The 14,133-nt window shown below is 41.4% G+C and overlaps 1 protein-coding gene across 1 annotated transcript in view; it reads left to right on the top strand.

Annotated features, from left to right (window-relative positions):
• The window catches only part of AGRP (agouti related neuropeptide), a 24,761-nt gene extending 19,845 nt beyond the window's left edge, over window positions 1-4,916 (top strand). The window contains exon 4 of the mRNA XM_073576207.1: window positions 4,667-4,916. Coding sequence (XP_073432308.1) covers window positions 4,667-4,849 — 183 coding nt within the window. The 3' untranslated portion in view covers window positions 4,850-4,916. The remainder of the gene's footprint in view (window positions 1-4,666) is intronic.
• Window positions 4,917-14,133: the final 9,217 nt, after the last annotated feature.

Raw genomic sequence — 14,133 nt, 5'->3', positions numbered from 1 at the left:
GGACACCATCATTAAGTGCTACATTACAAAGCTAAACATGAAAATAACCAGGTGCCTCTAGTAGTCACCTACAAATCACAATCCAAATCTGGAGGCGCTAAGGGGAGCTGCACCGAAATTACAACCTTTACTACAAAAAGATGCCCGATTACAATCCATATTTCCAGACCCCCCACTACTGTGTTTTAGGCAGCCCCCAAATCTAAGAAGCATCATTGTCAGAAGCTCCCTGTCCTCCCCAACAGCTACAGGCACATTTCCCTGCAACCACAAAAAATATAAAACCTGTCCATTTATAATGACCACAGACAAGATAAAGATCCCCAACTCACATCAGGACTACAAGATCCCAGGTACTTTCAGCTGCATCACATCTAATGTGGTGTACTTAATTATTTGTACTAAATGTCCAACCGGGGGTCTGTATGTGGGGGAGACAAGGCAAAAGCTTAGAACAAGGATGAATGCTCATCGTCACACAATAAGAGAAAAAAGAATGGATCTACCTGTGGCAAAACATTTTTGTATCCCTGATCACAGCAACGTGGATATGAAATTACTGGTATCGAAAGGTAACTTCAAATCTAAGAGAGACAGAAGAGTCTGGGAGTATAAACTCATGACAACCTTTGACACAATCAGTGTAGGAATGAATGTGTTGCATGGATTTATGTCTTTTTACATCAGTTAACGAATTTTCTCCTCTGACCTTGTGGAGGCATCAGGACCATGGACCAGACCTCAATCACCAGACAATGACAGTTTCACCCTCCTTATCTATGACCTGTTCCAATATTTACGGCCACAACTGTTTCTTCCTCTCCCATAATGATAGTTCTTCTTCACGTTGCTTGTCTTATCTATTGCATTATTTCTGTGCTGTGTTGTGTATAAATATGTGATTCTTCAGATGTTGTATTAGCCTATGCCTGATGAATAATAATAATAATAAATTTTATTTCTATAGCGCCGACATATTCCGCAGCACTTTACATTTCAGAGAGACCTGAGTAGTCTCGAAAGCTTGCAATTTGTTACCATCTTTTCAGTTGCCATCAGTTAGCCAGCTGAGGACTCGCAATTCTAAATATTTTTCTATCTTCTGGCTAACACGGTACAAAGATGTATATCTTTCCGGTATCATGGGTGGATCAGGGAAATACTGTAGATAGAGTATATCTTGACTTCAGCAAAGCATTTGACAAAATGTCTCATTCTATCCCATTTGAAAAAAAACAAGTATAGAATGGATAAGGCAACTGTTAGGTGGATTCATAACTGGTTTAGTAATTGGGCCCAAAGACTGGACATAAATGGCTGCACATCCAGTTGGAAGAATGTCTCAAATGGGGTACCTCAGGGCTCTGTTCTGGGCCCTGTATTGTTCAATATCACAATCAATGATATCAATAAAGAAATTGAGGCTAAACTGATAACATTTGCTGATGACACAAAGCTAGGAGGGATAGCTAATACTAGAGAAGAGAGAAAGAGGATTCAAAAATATATAAACAACCTGGAACTGTGGGCAGCAACTGAGTGGTTTATAATTGGGAGAAATGCAAAGTCCTACATTTGGGAAAGAAAATGAAAAAAGCATATACAGAATGGGAGGAATAGGGCTAAGCAACAGCACCTGTGAAAAAGACTTGGGTATACTAATAGATCACAGACTGCCCATGAGTCAACAGTGTGATGCAGCAGCAAAAAAGCAAATGCAATTCTGGGATGTATTAAGAGAAGCATACAGTCCAGATCACGTGAAGTAATTATCCTCTTCTACTCCTCTTTGGTCAGACCTCATCTGGAATACAGATCTGGGCGCCACATTTTAAAAAAGATATTGACTAGAGCAAGTTCAGAGAAGAGCGACCAGAATGGTGACCAGTCTGCAAACAATGTCCTTTGAGGAAGGGTTAGAGGATTTGGGAATGTTTAGCTTGCAAAAGAGAAGACTGAGAAGAGACTTAATAGCTGTCAGCAAATATCTCAAGGGCTGTCACATTGTAGAAGGATCTTCATTATTCTCATTTGCACAAGGAAAAGACTTGAAGCAGTGGGATGAAACTGAATGGGAGGACACACAAATTAGATTTTAGAAAAAACTTTTAGACCATGAGTGTGATCAAAGTGTGGAACAGGCTGCCACGAGAGGTGGTGAGTTCTCCTTCCATGGAAGTCTTCAAACAGAGGCTGGACAGACATCTGACTGGGATGATTTAGCGAATCCTGCTTTGAGCAGGGGGTTGGACCAGATGGCCCAGGAGGTCCCTTCCAACTCTACGATTCTATGATTCTATGAAGAGGACAAAAATTTTGATGGGAGTGCTTCTTTAAGAACCACCTGCGGCTCTTGGGCCACTTTTATGTAACTTCTCACTTTTCAACAAGTGTACTATGTCCGATGTAACTGGACACCTCAATAGACAAGCCTACGCGATTACTTTATTGGTACAATATGTGACCTACGCATTTATGTGTAATTTTACAGTCATGGCCGAAAGTGTTGACACCCTTGAAATTGTTCCAGAAAATGAAGTATTTCTCTCAGAAAATTATTGCAATTACACATGTTTTGTTATACATGTTTATTTCCTTTGTGTGTATTTTAACAACACAAAAAAGAGAAAAAAAGGAAAATTGGACATAATTTCACACAAAATCCCCAAAATGGGCCAGACAAAATTGTTGGGACCCGCAAATTAATATTTGTTTGCAAGCTTCTTCCATCCTTAACTGGAATTTGGACCACAGTTCATTTGCAAACTGCTCCAGGTCTCTCATATTTGAAGGATGCCTTCTCCCAACAGCAATTTTAAGATCTCTCCACAGGTGTTCAATTGAATTTAGATCCAGACTCATTGCTGGCCACTTCAGAACTCTCCAGCACTTTGTTTCCATCCATTTCTGGGTGCGTCTTGATATATGCTTGGGGTCATTGTCCTGCTGGGAGACCCATGACCTAGGATGCAAATCCAGTCTTCTGACACTGAGCATTACATTGCGACCCAAAATCCGCAGGTAATCTTCAAATTTCATGATGCCTTGCACACAGTTAAGACACCCAGTGCCAGAGGCAACAAAACAACCCCAAAAACATCTTTGAAACTCCACCATATTTGACTGTAGGTACTGTGTTATACACTTTGTAGTCCTCATTCTGTTTTTGGTATACTGTAGAATGATGTGCTTTACTAAAAAGATCTATCTTGGTTTCATCTGTCCCCAAGACACTTTCTCAGCAGGATTTTGGCTTACTCATGCACATTTTGGCAAACTGTAGTCTAGCTTGTTATGTCTCTGTGTCAGCAGTGGGGTCCTCTTGGGTCTCCTGCCTTAGTGTTTCATTTCATTCATATGTCGATTGATAGTTCGCAATAACACTTATGAACCCTTAGCCTGCAGGACAGCTTGAATTTCTTTGGAATTTGATTGGGGCTGCTTATCCACCATCCAGACTGTCCTGACAGAACAACTGTCTTGGATCTACTACCCATGAAAAGATCTCTTAGTCCTATTACCCAGGGACAGCTCTCTTAAAAGGAATCTGTCACTGCCTTGGACGTACCTAACCTATTAATATGGGCGCACAGGTTCCAGAATGCTTAAAATAATCATACTTGTATACCTCATATCCACCTTCTTGTGCAGAAAGCATCTTTTAATCCTTTATGTTAATGCATGTTTCCAGGCTTTGGGGCGTGCGGTGCCTGGAAAACTCTGCTTCCTGTCGCCTCCCATCAGTGTCACAGTGCCCTGTGACGTAGCCCTACTACCTAGGAACTACTCTCTTAGCCCTACTACCCAGGGAGAGAGCTTTTAGCCCTACAGACAGGAATAACTCTCTTATCCCTACTAACCAGGGACAGCTGTCTTAGCCCTACTAACCAGGGACAGCTCTCTCAGCCCTAATAACCAGGGACAGTTCAAAGACCTACAACTTAAGGACAGCTCTCTTAGCCCTTCTATCCAGGGACAGCTCTCTTAGCTCTACTACCCAGGGATATTACTTATTTTCCAGAGGGTTTAGGTCGATTTATCAATATTCATTTTTTAAAAACTTTTACACAAATGTTCTCCAGTCCCACTCCGGAGTAATTTTTTTTTTTTGTACACCAGCAATTTTTGCAGCACGCAGCATTTTTATGGTACATGTGACTTTTTCCTCTAGACAAAAATAAAGAACCTTTTTGATTTTTGCAAAAAAATTCAGGAAACACGTGCGCTATTTTGAACAATGGGCTGAAAAAATGTCAATGAAGATTGATTTAAAAAGCACTAATAATAAATTGTGACCCAAGTCTTTAGGAAATGATTGCCCACCTTTCAATAGATCCAAGTGGCACATAAATCTTAGAGTATGTGCACACCTTGAGTATTTGCAGCAGAGTTTTTTATGCATTTTTTTAATTCATTCATCGGAATGGTTGAAAAATGCTGAAAAAAATTGACACTCTGCAGATCTTTAAAAACGATTTGATCGTTTAAATCCAAGGAAAAAATAAGCAACATGTGCACGAGATTTGAGATTCACTTTCTTGCACTTTAAAATCATGCAAAAAAAGCACAGCCAGCCTTAATTTTCTGTGGTTACCAGCTATTTAAATGATGGTGATATGTAAAACTCCTGTACTGGTTACAAATATTTTGTGTTCTCCTCCCTCAGGCGCTGTCACTGGAGGTATCCTCCCGAGAGGAGCGTTCTCCCAGGCGATGTGTCCAGCTGCTGGAGTCGTGCGTCGGACACCTGCCCTGCTGCAGCCCTTGTGCAACCTGTTACTGCCGTTTCTTCAATGCAATTTGCTACTGCAGAAAAACTAGCACCAACTGTCAGCAAGGCAAAAACTAGCGGTACTTGACTTTTTTAGAGGGACAGAAAGATGTCTTACTACTAGAGTTGAGCGACTTTGGTCGGATCGGGTTTCATGAAACAAAATTTGAGTCAGATGAAACTGGTCCAACTAGGACAAAAAAAGTCGGAGTTTCGTCCGAAACCCGACCCCAATGCAAGTCAATGTGGAATAAAAGTCGGCATTGAGTGGATGAATGTCATCTGCTCAATGCCGACTTTTATTTCCCATTGACTCGCATTGGGGTCGGGTTTCGGACGAAACTCCGACTTTTTTTGCCCTAGTCGGACCAGTTTCATCCGACTCAAATTTTGTTTCATGAAACCCGATCCGACCAAAGTCGCTCAGCTCTACTTACTACATGACGCTATGTAAGATTACCAATCTGTATATTTACATATTTTCTCTACAAGAATTTATTACTTGTATTACACAAACTCTCTCTATGATAGGATTATATATTCAGTTCTCGTCTTAGTGTAATTTCTAGCGACTCTGTCTTAGTAGAATTAAAGGATTTATACAATGAACGGTCTTTGCTTTTTAGATAAACTGAGAAAAGTTATAATAAAACCAAATTACAAAAAAAATAATGAATTATTATGCAAGCACTAACTAGGCTATCGCTAGTTCCAAAATGGAGACATTTTGGAATATTTTGGAGCATCTTCTTAGAACTCTGCCTTACGCTCACACGAGTGCATAACACGGCTGAGTGCTATGCGATAAAACATCACATAGTACTCGGCCCTATGTTATTCAATGGAGCAGCTGAGAGCTGAGATTTTTTTCTCATGCTGAGTCGGCATGAGAAAACAATCGCAGCATTCTGCGAGTGCATCCGAGACCCAGATCGCACCCATCCGTACAAGTGTATGGGTGCATGTGAAAAAAAAGGTACATAAAGTCGTGACCCCAGATGAAATCTATCAGTAATTAGAAAGCAATCCTGCCACTTAGTCAAAAATAATATCAGCTGGTTCAACTGATGGCCTATAAAAAGGTGTCTTATTACCAAGGTGCCACACAAGAAACATCTAATGATGCGTAAAACCAGTAAGCTGTCTCAAGACCATCGCAACCTTATTGTTGCAAACAATGTTGATGGCATTGGTTACAGAATAGTTTCTAAACTCCTGAAGGTTCCAGTGAACACTGTTGGGGCAATAATCCAGAAGTGGAAAGAACATCATTTAACCATAACCCGGCCACGACCAGGTGCTCCTTGCAAGATTTCATACAGATGAGTGAAAAGAATTAACAGAAGAGCTGTCCAAGAGCCAATGACCACCTGTGGAGAGCTACAGAAAGACCAGGAATCAGCAGGTACAATTGTTTCAAAGAAAACAATAATTAATGCACTCAACCTCCATGGTCTGTCTGCACACACAGCACTATTAAGTGAGAAAGTTGAAATAAGATAGCCAGCACATCTAAAACATATGCAATTTAATCCCAAATGTATACAAATTATTTAGCAGTAAAAGGATGGTGTGCCAAGTATACCTTGTACAGAAAGGAAAATGGTCCCTTTACTTGTATTTTCAACTGTGGATGAAAGTGAAGGGAGTTTTTGTTCTTTTTTGTGCAAGGTCTATTTGGTATATCATCGTTTTACTGCTAAATAATTTTTATACATTTAGAATAAAATAGAATATGTAACTATGTAACATCTGTTAAGGATCATTTTCCATTTGTAGAAACCATCTTCTTTTCAACTTCAGCTTTTTACAGATGTTGTTATGTTTGCATCAAGAATTTGTTAAAATTTCATTGAATCCATTATTTCCTCTACCTCTGAAATGTTCCCCTCGCCATTGGCTGCAATACATCCTCAAAAAATGATTGATTCACCCTCATAGTTAATGGTTGGTGAGATGTTCTTTTCCTGAAATTCTGTGCCTTTTTTTTCTCCACACTTACCTTTGATCATTGTGGCCAAAGATTTCTATTTTAGCCTCATCGGTCCACAAGACTTCTTTCCAAAATGCATCAGGCTTGTTTAGATGTTATTTTGCATACTTCTGATACTGAATAATATGGTGATGATGCGGGAGAGGTTTACTTCTGATGACTCTTCCATGAAGGCCATTTTTGTGCAGGTGTCTTCTCTGAACAGTAGAAAAATGTACTACAACTCCAGAGTCTGCTAAATCTTTCTGAAGGTCTTTTGCAGTCAAACAGGGGTTCTGATTTGCGTCTCTAGCAATCCTAATGCCAGCTCTTACTGAAATGTTGCTTGGTCTTCCAGACCTTATCTTGACCTCCAATGTTCAGATTAACTGCCATTTTTTATTTACATTTCAAAATGAAGAAATGGCAACTTGAAGATGTTTTGCTATCTTCTTATACCCTTCTCCTGCTTTGTGCGCCTTCACCATTTTCATTTTGCTAGGCAGCTGCTTAGAAGAACCCATGGCTGCTCTTTTTAGCACAAAGTTAGAGGAGGATGGGTTTTTATAAAGCTGGGAAATTTGCATCACCGTTTGATGAGCTGATTTATCACTTTTTTTCTTCTAAGTCTAATCAATCCAAAATATTTATACTCACATGATGATCTAAATATATGTAATACACTCATATATACATATAATGAATGCCAAATATAGTAATGTAGCAAGGATAGACCAATGATAAAACTCATATTATATATATATCCAATAGACGAAAATGGAATTGGCAAGAATCCAGTGAAAAGAATACAAAAATGGCTATCAACCAAATAGGTGAAGTCATATAATGATGGGACTTATCTAAAGCAGCCGTGACATGATGAGAAGGAACCTCACGCGTATTGCTATGAAATTTGGCTTCCTCAGGGGTGATGGTGAAGGTACAGTTGTGGCCAAACGTATTGACACCCCTCCAATTCTGTCAGATAATACTCAGTTTCTTCCTGAAAATGATTGCAAACACAAATTCTTTGGTATTATTATCTTCATTTAATTTGTCTTAAATTAAAAAACACAAAAAGAATTGTCCTAAAGCCAAATTGGATACAATTCCACACCAAACATAAAAAAGAGGGTGGACAAAATTATTGGCACTGTTCGAAAAATCATGTGATGCTTCTCTAATTTGTGTAATTAACAGCATCTGTAACTTACCTGTGGCACATAACAGGTTTTGGCAATAACTAAATCACACTTGCAGCCAGTTGACATGGATTAAAGTTGACTCAACCTCTGTCCTGTGTCCTTGTGTGTACCACATTGAGCATGGAGAAAAGAAAGAAGACCAAAGAACTGTCTGAGGACTTGAGAAACCAAATTGTGAGGAAGCATGAGCAATCTCAAGGCTACGAGTCCATCTCCAAAGACCTGAATGTTCCTGTGTCTACCGTGCGCAGTGTCATTAAGAAGTATAAAGCCCATGGCACTGTGGCTAACCTCCCTAGATGTGGACGGAAAAGAAAAATTGACCAGAGATTTCAACGCAAGATTGTGCGGATGTTGGATAAAGAACCTCGACTAACATCCAAACAAGTTCAAGCTGCCCTGCAGTCCGAGGGTACAACAGTGTCAACCCGTACTATCCATCGGCGTCTGAATGAAAAGGGACTGTATGGTAGGAGACCCAGGAAGACCCCACTTCTTATCCAGGCTGGAGTTTGCCAAAACTTACCTGAAAAAGCCTAAAACATTTTGGAAGAATGTTCTCTGGTCAGATGAGACAAAAGTAGAGCTTTTTGGGCAAAGGCATCAACATAGAGTTTACAGGAGAAAAAAAAGAGGCATTCAAAGAAAAGAACACGGTCCCTACAGTCAAACATGGCGGAGGTTCCCTGATGTTTTGGGGTTGCTTTGCTGCCTCTGGCACTGGACTGCTTGACCATGTGCATGGCATTATGAAGTCAGAAGACTACCATCAAATTTTGCAGCATAATATAGGGCCCAGTGTGAGAAAGATGGGTCTCCCTCAGAGGTCATGGGTCTTCCAGCAGGACAATGACCTAAAACACACCTCAAAAAGCACTAGAAAATGGTTTGAGAGAAAGCACTGGAGACTTCTAAGGTGGCCAGCAATGAGTCCAGACCTGAATCCCATAGAACACCTGTGGAGAGATCTAAATGATCTAAATGAGGCCCTGATGAAGTGAGCTGGGACTGGCTCAGGAAACGCGTTGGCAATAAAGATACCTTGAATTCTACCACAGCAGCGCAGTCTCTTATTGCACTACCAGCCTTCTCTATGCACAGTGTGGGAAGACTAAGTGCAACACTAGGTGAAGGAAGTCCAAATTGTAAGGAAAGGGGGAATGGAGACCCCTAGGCAGCTCTAATAGCACCCTGCCTACCCTACCATCCTTATATTGGTTCCACAAAAATCACTGAGCAGGAATCTAAGCCCTGTATATTCCTAGAGCTAGGCCCTGGATAGGGACCGGGGGATGAGCACTGGTCAGTCCCCACTGTACAGTCACTGAACACTACAGAGAAGAAGGGAGACAAACAGGGGGAAGAAACTTATCTTGAGCAGACTCAGAGAGGTAACACCAAACGTCCTCCAACAGCACCAGAGAGGAAGTAAGCTGACTGCTATAGCCCCAAGCCTTCACCAGGGAAAATTTGAATATCACTGGTGACTCCCTGAAGCAGACTGAGAGTCTATAAACACCCAGGTCCAGGTGTGTCAATTAGAGCCAAAGGGAAGATGCCACTGGGTCCAAAAGTCAGAAGGATTAAGAAGGCATCTGCAAAGCCAAATGCAGAGACTTTCTGCAGCCAGATGCAGAGCGACTGTCTGTAGGATCTGACACACCCGTGACAGTGAAGTCCAGAAGAGTCAAAGGTGCATGCGTGCAATATGCCGGCGATAGAAAATAATAAGGCCAATGTTGCATGCACTGGTATATTTCTGTAAATGACAAGTGTGCTACAACAGGTAGAGTAAGCACAGATTGTGGCTGCGCATATGATAGCCAATCAATATGATAGCCCAGTCTGTCTCCACCATCATTGGCTCCTGTGAGCAACTGGTAGCCGTATAGCTATGCACCTTCCTAGGCAGGCCTGGTCCTGTCACACAGTGGCTACACAAATCCACTTGCGCCACCGCTGGGTGTAACAACCTCCTTAATTACTAGCTTTTCTAATGTCTATGTTAATCGGTGTCACTTTTCTTGTGTTCTCTTACATTGACCCCATCTTCTGCACAAGGCAGCTTTTAGTAGTTACTATATGTTCACAGGAATATCACAATGGACCGTCGCTTAGTTATTCATCAGCAAAAATTACTTCAGCACTTTAGAATCGTTTGATAGAATCAAATGTAATTCTTTGCATGAGATTTATACTTTTATTAATTATAATCAGTCACTTAGTATAACTCATTGAGACGCTCGCTGACTATACTGCCTGCAGGCTTCTAATTGGGGCTTAAGTTTTTCAGAAGTTGCAATAAAGGAGATAATGTTTTACAACAAAGTAAAAACTATTCCTTAAGTCTTAAATATCTCACTGCTGCATCGGTTCATCCCTGACGTGACTGTTGCAGTCTAGTACTGACCTCAGCGGTCACTTGCTGTACAAGCTAGTGATTGACTGCAGCAGTCATGGGACTGATGGGCATGATGTCATGACTTCCAGGATGCATGAGGACTCTCTGAGAATCAGTGCTGGATTCAATAATTGCCATTTCTTCATTTTAAACTGTACATTCCAGACAGGGTCACCATCCTGAAAAGTCCCTTTAACCTCTTAATGACATCTCTGTACTTTTATGGCAAATATTTGCACTACTTGTATGGAGAAGATATAACCAAATTCGGACTTATATTAGAGACTAGCCCAAAGAAGAGAACCATACGTGAAATTAAAAAACTAAACTTTATTATAGAATAATAAAAACATTGATTAAAATGACATAAAACAAAGAACAACAGCGTGCGCAGTAGGGGAAACTCCAATCTTATCCACAAAATAATGGGCTAATACGATACAGTAACCACAAGGAAACCCTTGGTTTAGACAAAAAATTGTTGTTTATAAATATGCATCAGTTAAGTAGCCCTATATAGAAATTACAATGGGGTATATCCCATAAGACAAAACTCAAGGACCCAATATGTGGTCCTCTAAATGTGGAATATGTGACTGAAGTGCTGTGCAGGCAAAGGCTTAGAAGTCTAAGTTTTATAACTTAAATATACTAAATAAATGGGTGCATAAATCATCCCACAATCAATCTGTACCTAAGTTAATATCAGGGGTGTTGCAAATGGATTCCACTATAAATGGGTGATCTCATTGTATAGACAATGGCAAAAAGCACAGTACCTGAACACAAAGGCCGCTGAACCTGATGATATGGATGGATTGGGCGTCCACCATCACCTCAATGTACGTTTCGCCCTTAGCTCCAGCAGTCTAGACAGCTCCCTTGCTGATCTAGTCCCGGTTTTGCTATAGTTCCTATTACATCATAATACTTTCATATTCAACAACCAGATCGTTCTCTAATTACAGGGCACAGCAATGGGGCCTCCTTCGTCCCCTCGTATGCCATCCTCTGTTTAGGGGCGTGGGAGAGGAATATATTTCAAGATGACCTCATCTGTGAATTGAACAACGTTCACAACTGGATGATGTACATTGATGATACTGTATACTTTTTCTGAGAAGGCAGCACTAATGGACTGGACAATTTGATGTGCAAACTTAACATCAATGACCTCAATATCAAATTAACTTTTAATCTCGCAGGAACTCCGATTTCCTTGATATCAAAATCCTGGCAGGCCCGATGTTCCACTACATACCGACATCTTCAGAAAAACCACGGCTACAAACTTCTTTCTAATGGCAGTTTCTTCCCATCCGAGGAATCCTGATAGGCCAATTTCCCAGAGTTAAGAATTTGCTCGGATACAGAGAGATTTGATAAGCAATCTGTGGATTTTACTTGGAGATTCTTAAGGGCCTGTCACACTAAGCGATATCGCTAGCAATATCGCTATAACGTCACTGATTTTTGTGACGTTATAGCGATATTGCTAGCGATATCGCTATGTCTGATACTTACCTCCGACCGGCTCCCCCGCTGGTTATCGCTGATCGCGCGAGAATGTCCTGGGCCATTTCTCGTCGTCAGCTTCCTGCTGTGGAGGCGAGCGACGTGTGGACGCGGGAGGGGGGACGTCAGGATCGCCTTGTCTGACAGGTAAGTAGCGACCCCCGACCCTTGCTATGTTGCTGGTGAGATCTGCCTGTGTGGCAGCTCACTAGCGACCACTTAGCGATGCACCAGCGATCCTGACCGGGTCATATCGCTGGTCGGGATTGCTGGTGCATCGCTAAGTGTAACAGTACCTTTAGAGAGGATACAGTAAACGATCGATCAGACGAGGCTACCTCAGAACTGAAAAAAACAAAAGATACCAAGCTGATATATGGTCCACCCGATATAAGTGATAAGAACACCAATCTGGTACAATTCATCTCTACCTATAGCAACCAGTGGCGGGGGCTGACAAACTTCATCACTGGGAGGTTGTTATGGTTGACCTACGTGATTTAATCCAGACTAGTATATCTATATAAACTCCTACTTTGCTCACTTTTATTGCATTGTAGATGTAATACTCTTATAACGTATCTGGTTCTACCCCTTTTTTTTCATCCTTTTAATCAAATTTCTCTGTGGGCATAAAAAAGTATTTTGTCAGCCAGCAACTGTGCAAGTTCTCCCACTTAAAAAGATGAGAGAGGCCTGTAATTGACATCATAGGTAGACCACAACCATGGGAGACAAAATGAGAAAACAAATTCATAAAAACACCTTGTCTGATTTGGCAAGATTTATTTTTCAAATTATGGTGGAAAATAAGTATTTGGTCATTAACAAAAGTTCATCTCAATATTTTGTTATTTATCCTTTGTTGGCAATGACAGAGGTCAAATGTTTTCTGTAAGTCTTCACAAGGTTGGCACACACTGTTGGTGGTATGTTGGCCCATTCCTCCATGCAGGTCTCCTCTAGAGCAGTGATGTTTTAGGCCTGTCGTTGGGCAACACAGACTTTCAAATCCCTCCAAAGGATTTCTACGGGGCTATCTGGAGACTGGCTAGGCCACTCCAGGACCTTCATATGCTTCTTACAAAGCCACTCCTTCATTGCCCTGGCAGTGTGCTTGGGATCACTATCATGCTGAAAGACCCATCCACGTTTCATCTTTAATGCCCTTGCTGGTGGAAGGTTTGCAATCAAAATCTCACCATACATGGCCCCATTCATTCTTTCATGTACACGGATCAGTCGTCCCGGTCCGTTTGCAGAGAAACAGCCCCAAAACATGATGTTACCACCCCCTTGCTTCACAGTAGTATGGTGTTCTTTCAATGCAACTCAGCATTCGGTCTCCTCCAAACAGTTCTACTTTGGTTTCATCAGACCATATGACATTCTCCCAATACTCTTCTGGATAATCCAAATGCTCTCTAGCAAACTTCAGACGGGCCCGCACATGTACTGACTTAAGCAGGGGGACACATCTGGCACTGCAGGATCTGCGTCCCTGGCGGTGTAGTGTGTTACTGATGGTAGCCTTTGTTACGGTGGTCCCAGATTCATGTAGGTCATTCACTAGGTCCCCCCATGTGGGTCAGGGATTTTTGCCCAGTTCTTGTGGTCATTTTGACCATACGGGGTGAGATCTTTCGTGGAGCCCCAGATCGAGGGAGATCATCTGTGGTCTTGTATATCTTCCATTTTCTTATTATTGCTCCCACAGTTGATTTCATCACACCAAGCTTGCATGTCTTTAAAAAAGACATCAACAAACTGGAGCAAGTTCAGAAAAGAGCGACCAGAATGGTAACCTGTCTGCAAACCCTGTCTTATGAGGAAAGGTTGCAGGATTTGGGAATGTTTAGTTTGCAAAAGAGAAGACTGAGAGGAGACTTAATAGCTGTCTACAAATATCTCAAGGGCTGTCAGATTGTAGAAGGATCAACTTTATTCTCATTTGCACAAGGAAAGACTAGAAGCAATGGGATGAAACTGAATGGGAGGAGACACAGATTAGATATTAGAAAAAACTTTTTGACAGAGTGATCAATGAGTGGAACAGGCTGCCACGAGAAGTGGTGAGTTCTCCTTCAATGGAAGTCTTTAAACAGAGGCTGGACAGACATCTGACTGGGATGATTTAGCGAATCCTGCGTTGAGCAGGGGGTTGGACCAGATGGCCCAGGAGGTCCCTTCCAACTCTACGATTCTATGATTCTATAACCTGCTTGCCTATTGCAGATTCAGTCTTCCCAGCCTGGTGCAGGGCTACAAT

The sequence above is a fragment of the Dendrobates tinctorius genome, unplaced genomic scaffold, assembly GCF_039654945.1.
Source record: "Dendrobates tinctorius isolate UK_male_01 unplaced genomic scaffold, ASM3965494v1 ptg000047l, whole genome shotgun sequence".
NCBI lineage: Eukaryota > Metazoa > Chordata > Amphibia > Anura > Dendrobatidae > Dendrobates > Dendrobates tinctorius.
Note: the sequence above shows the minus strand (reverse complement) of the source record. Positions and strands in the feature narration are given on the sequence as shown.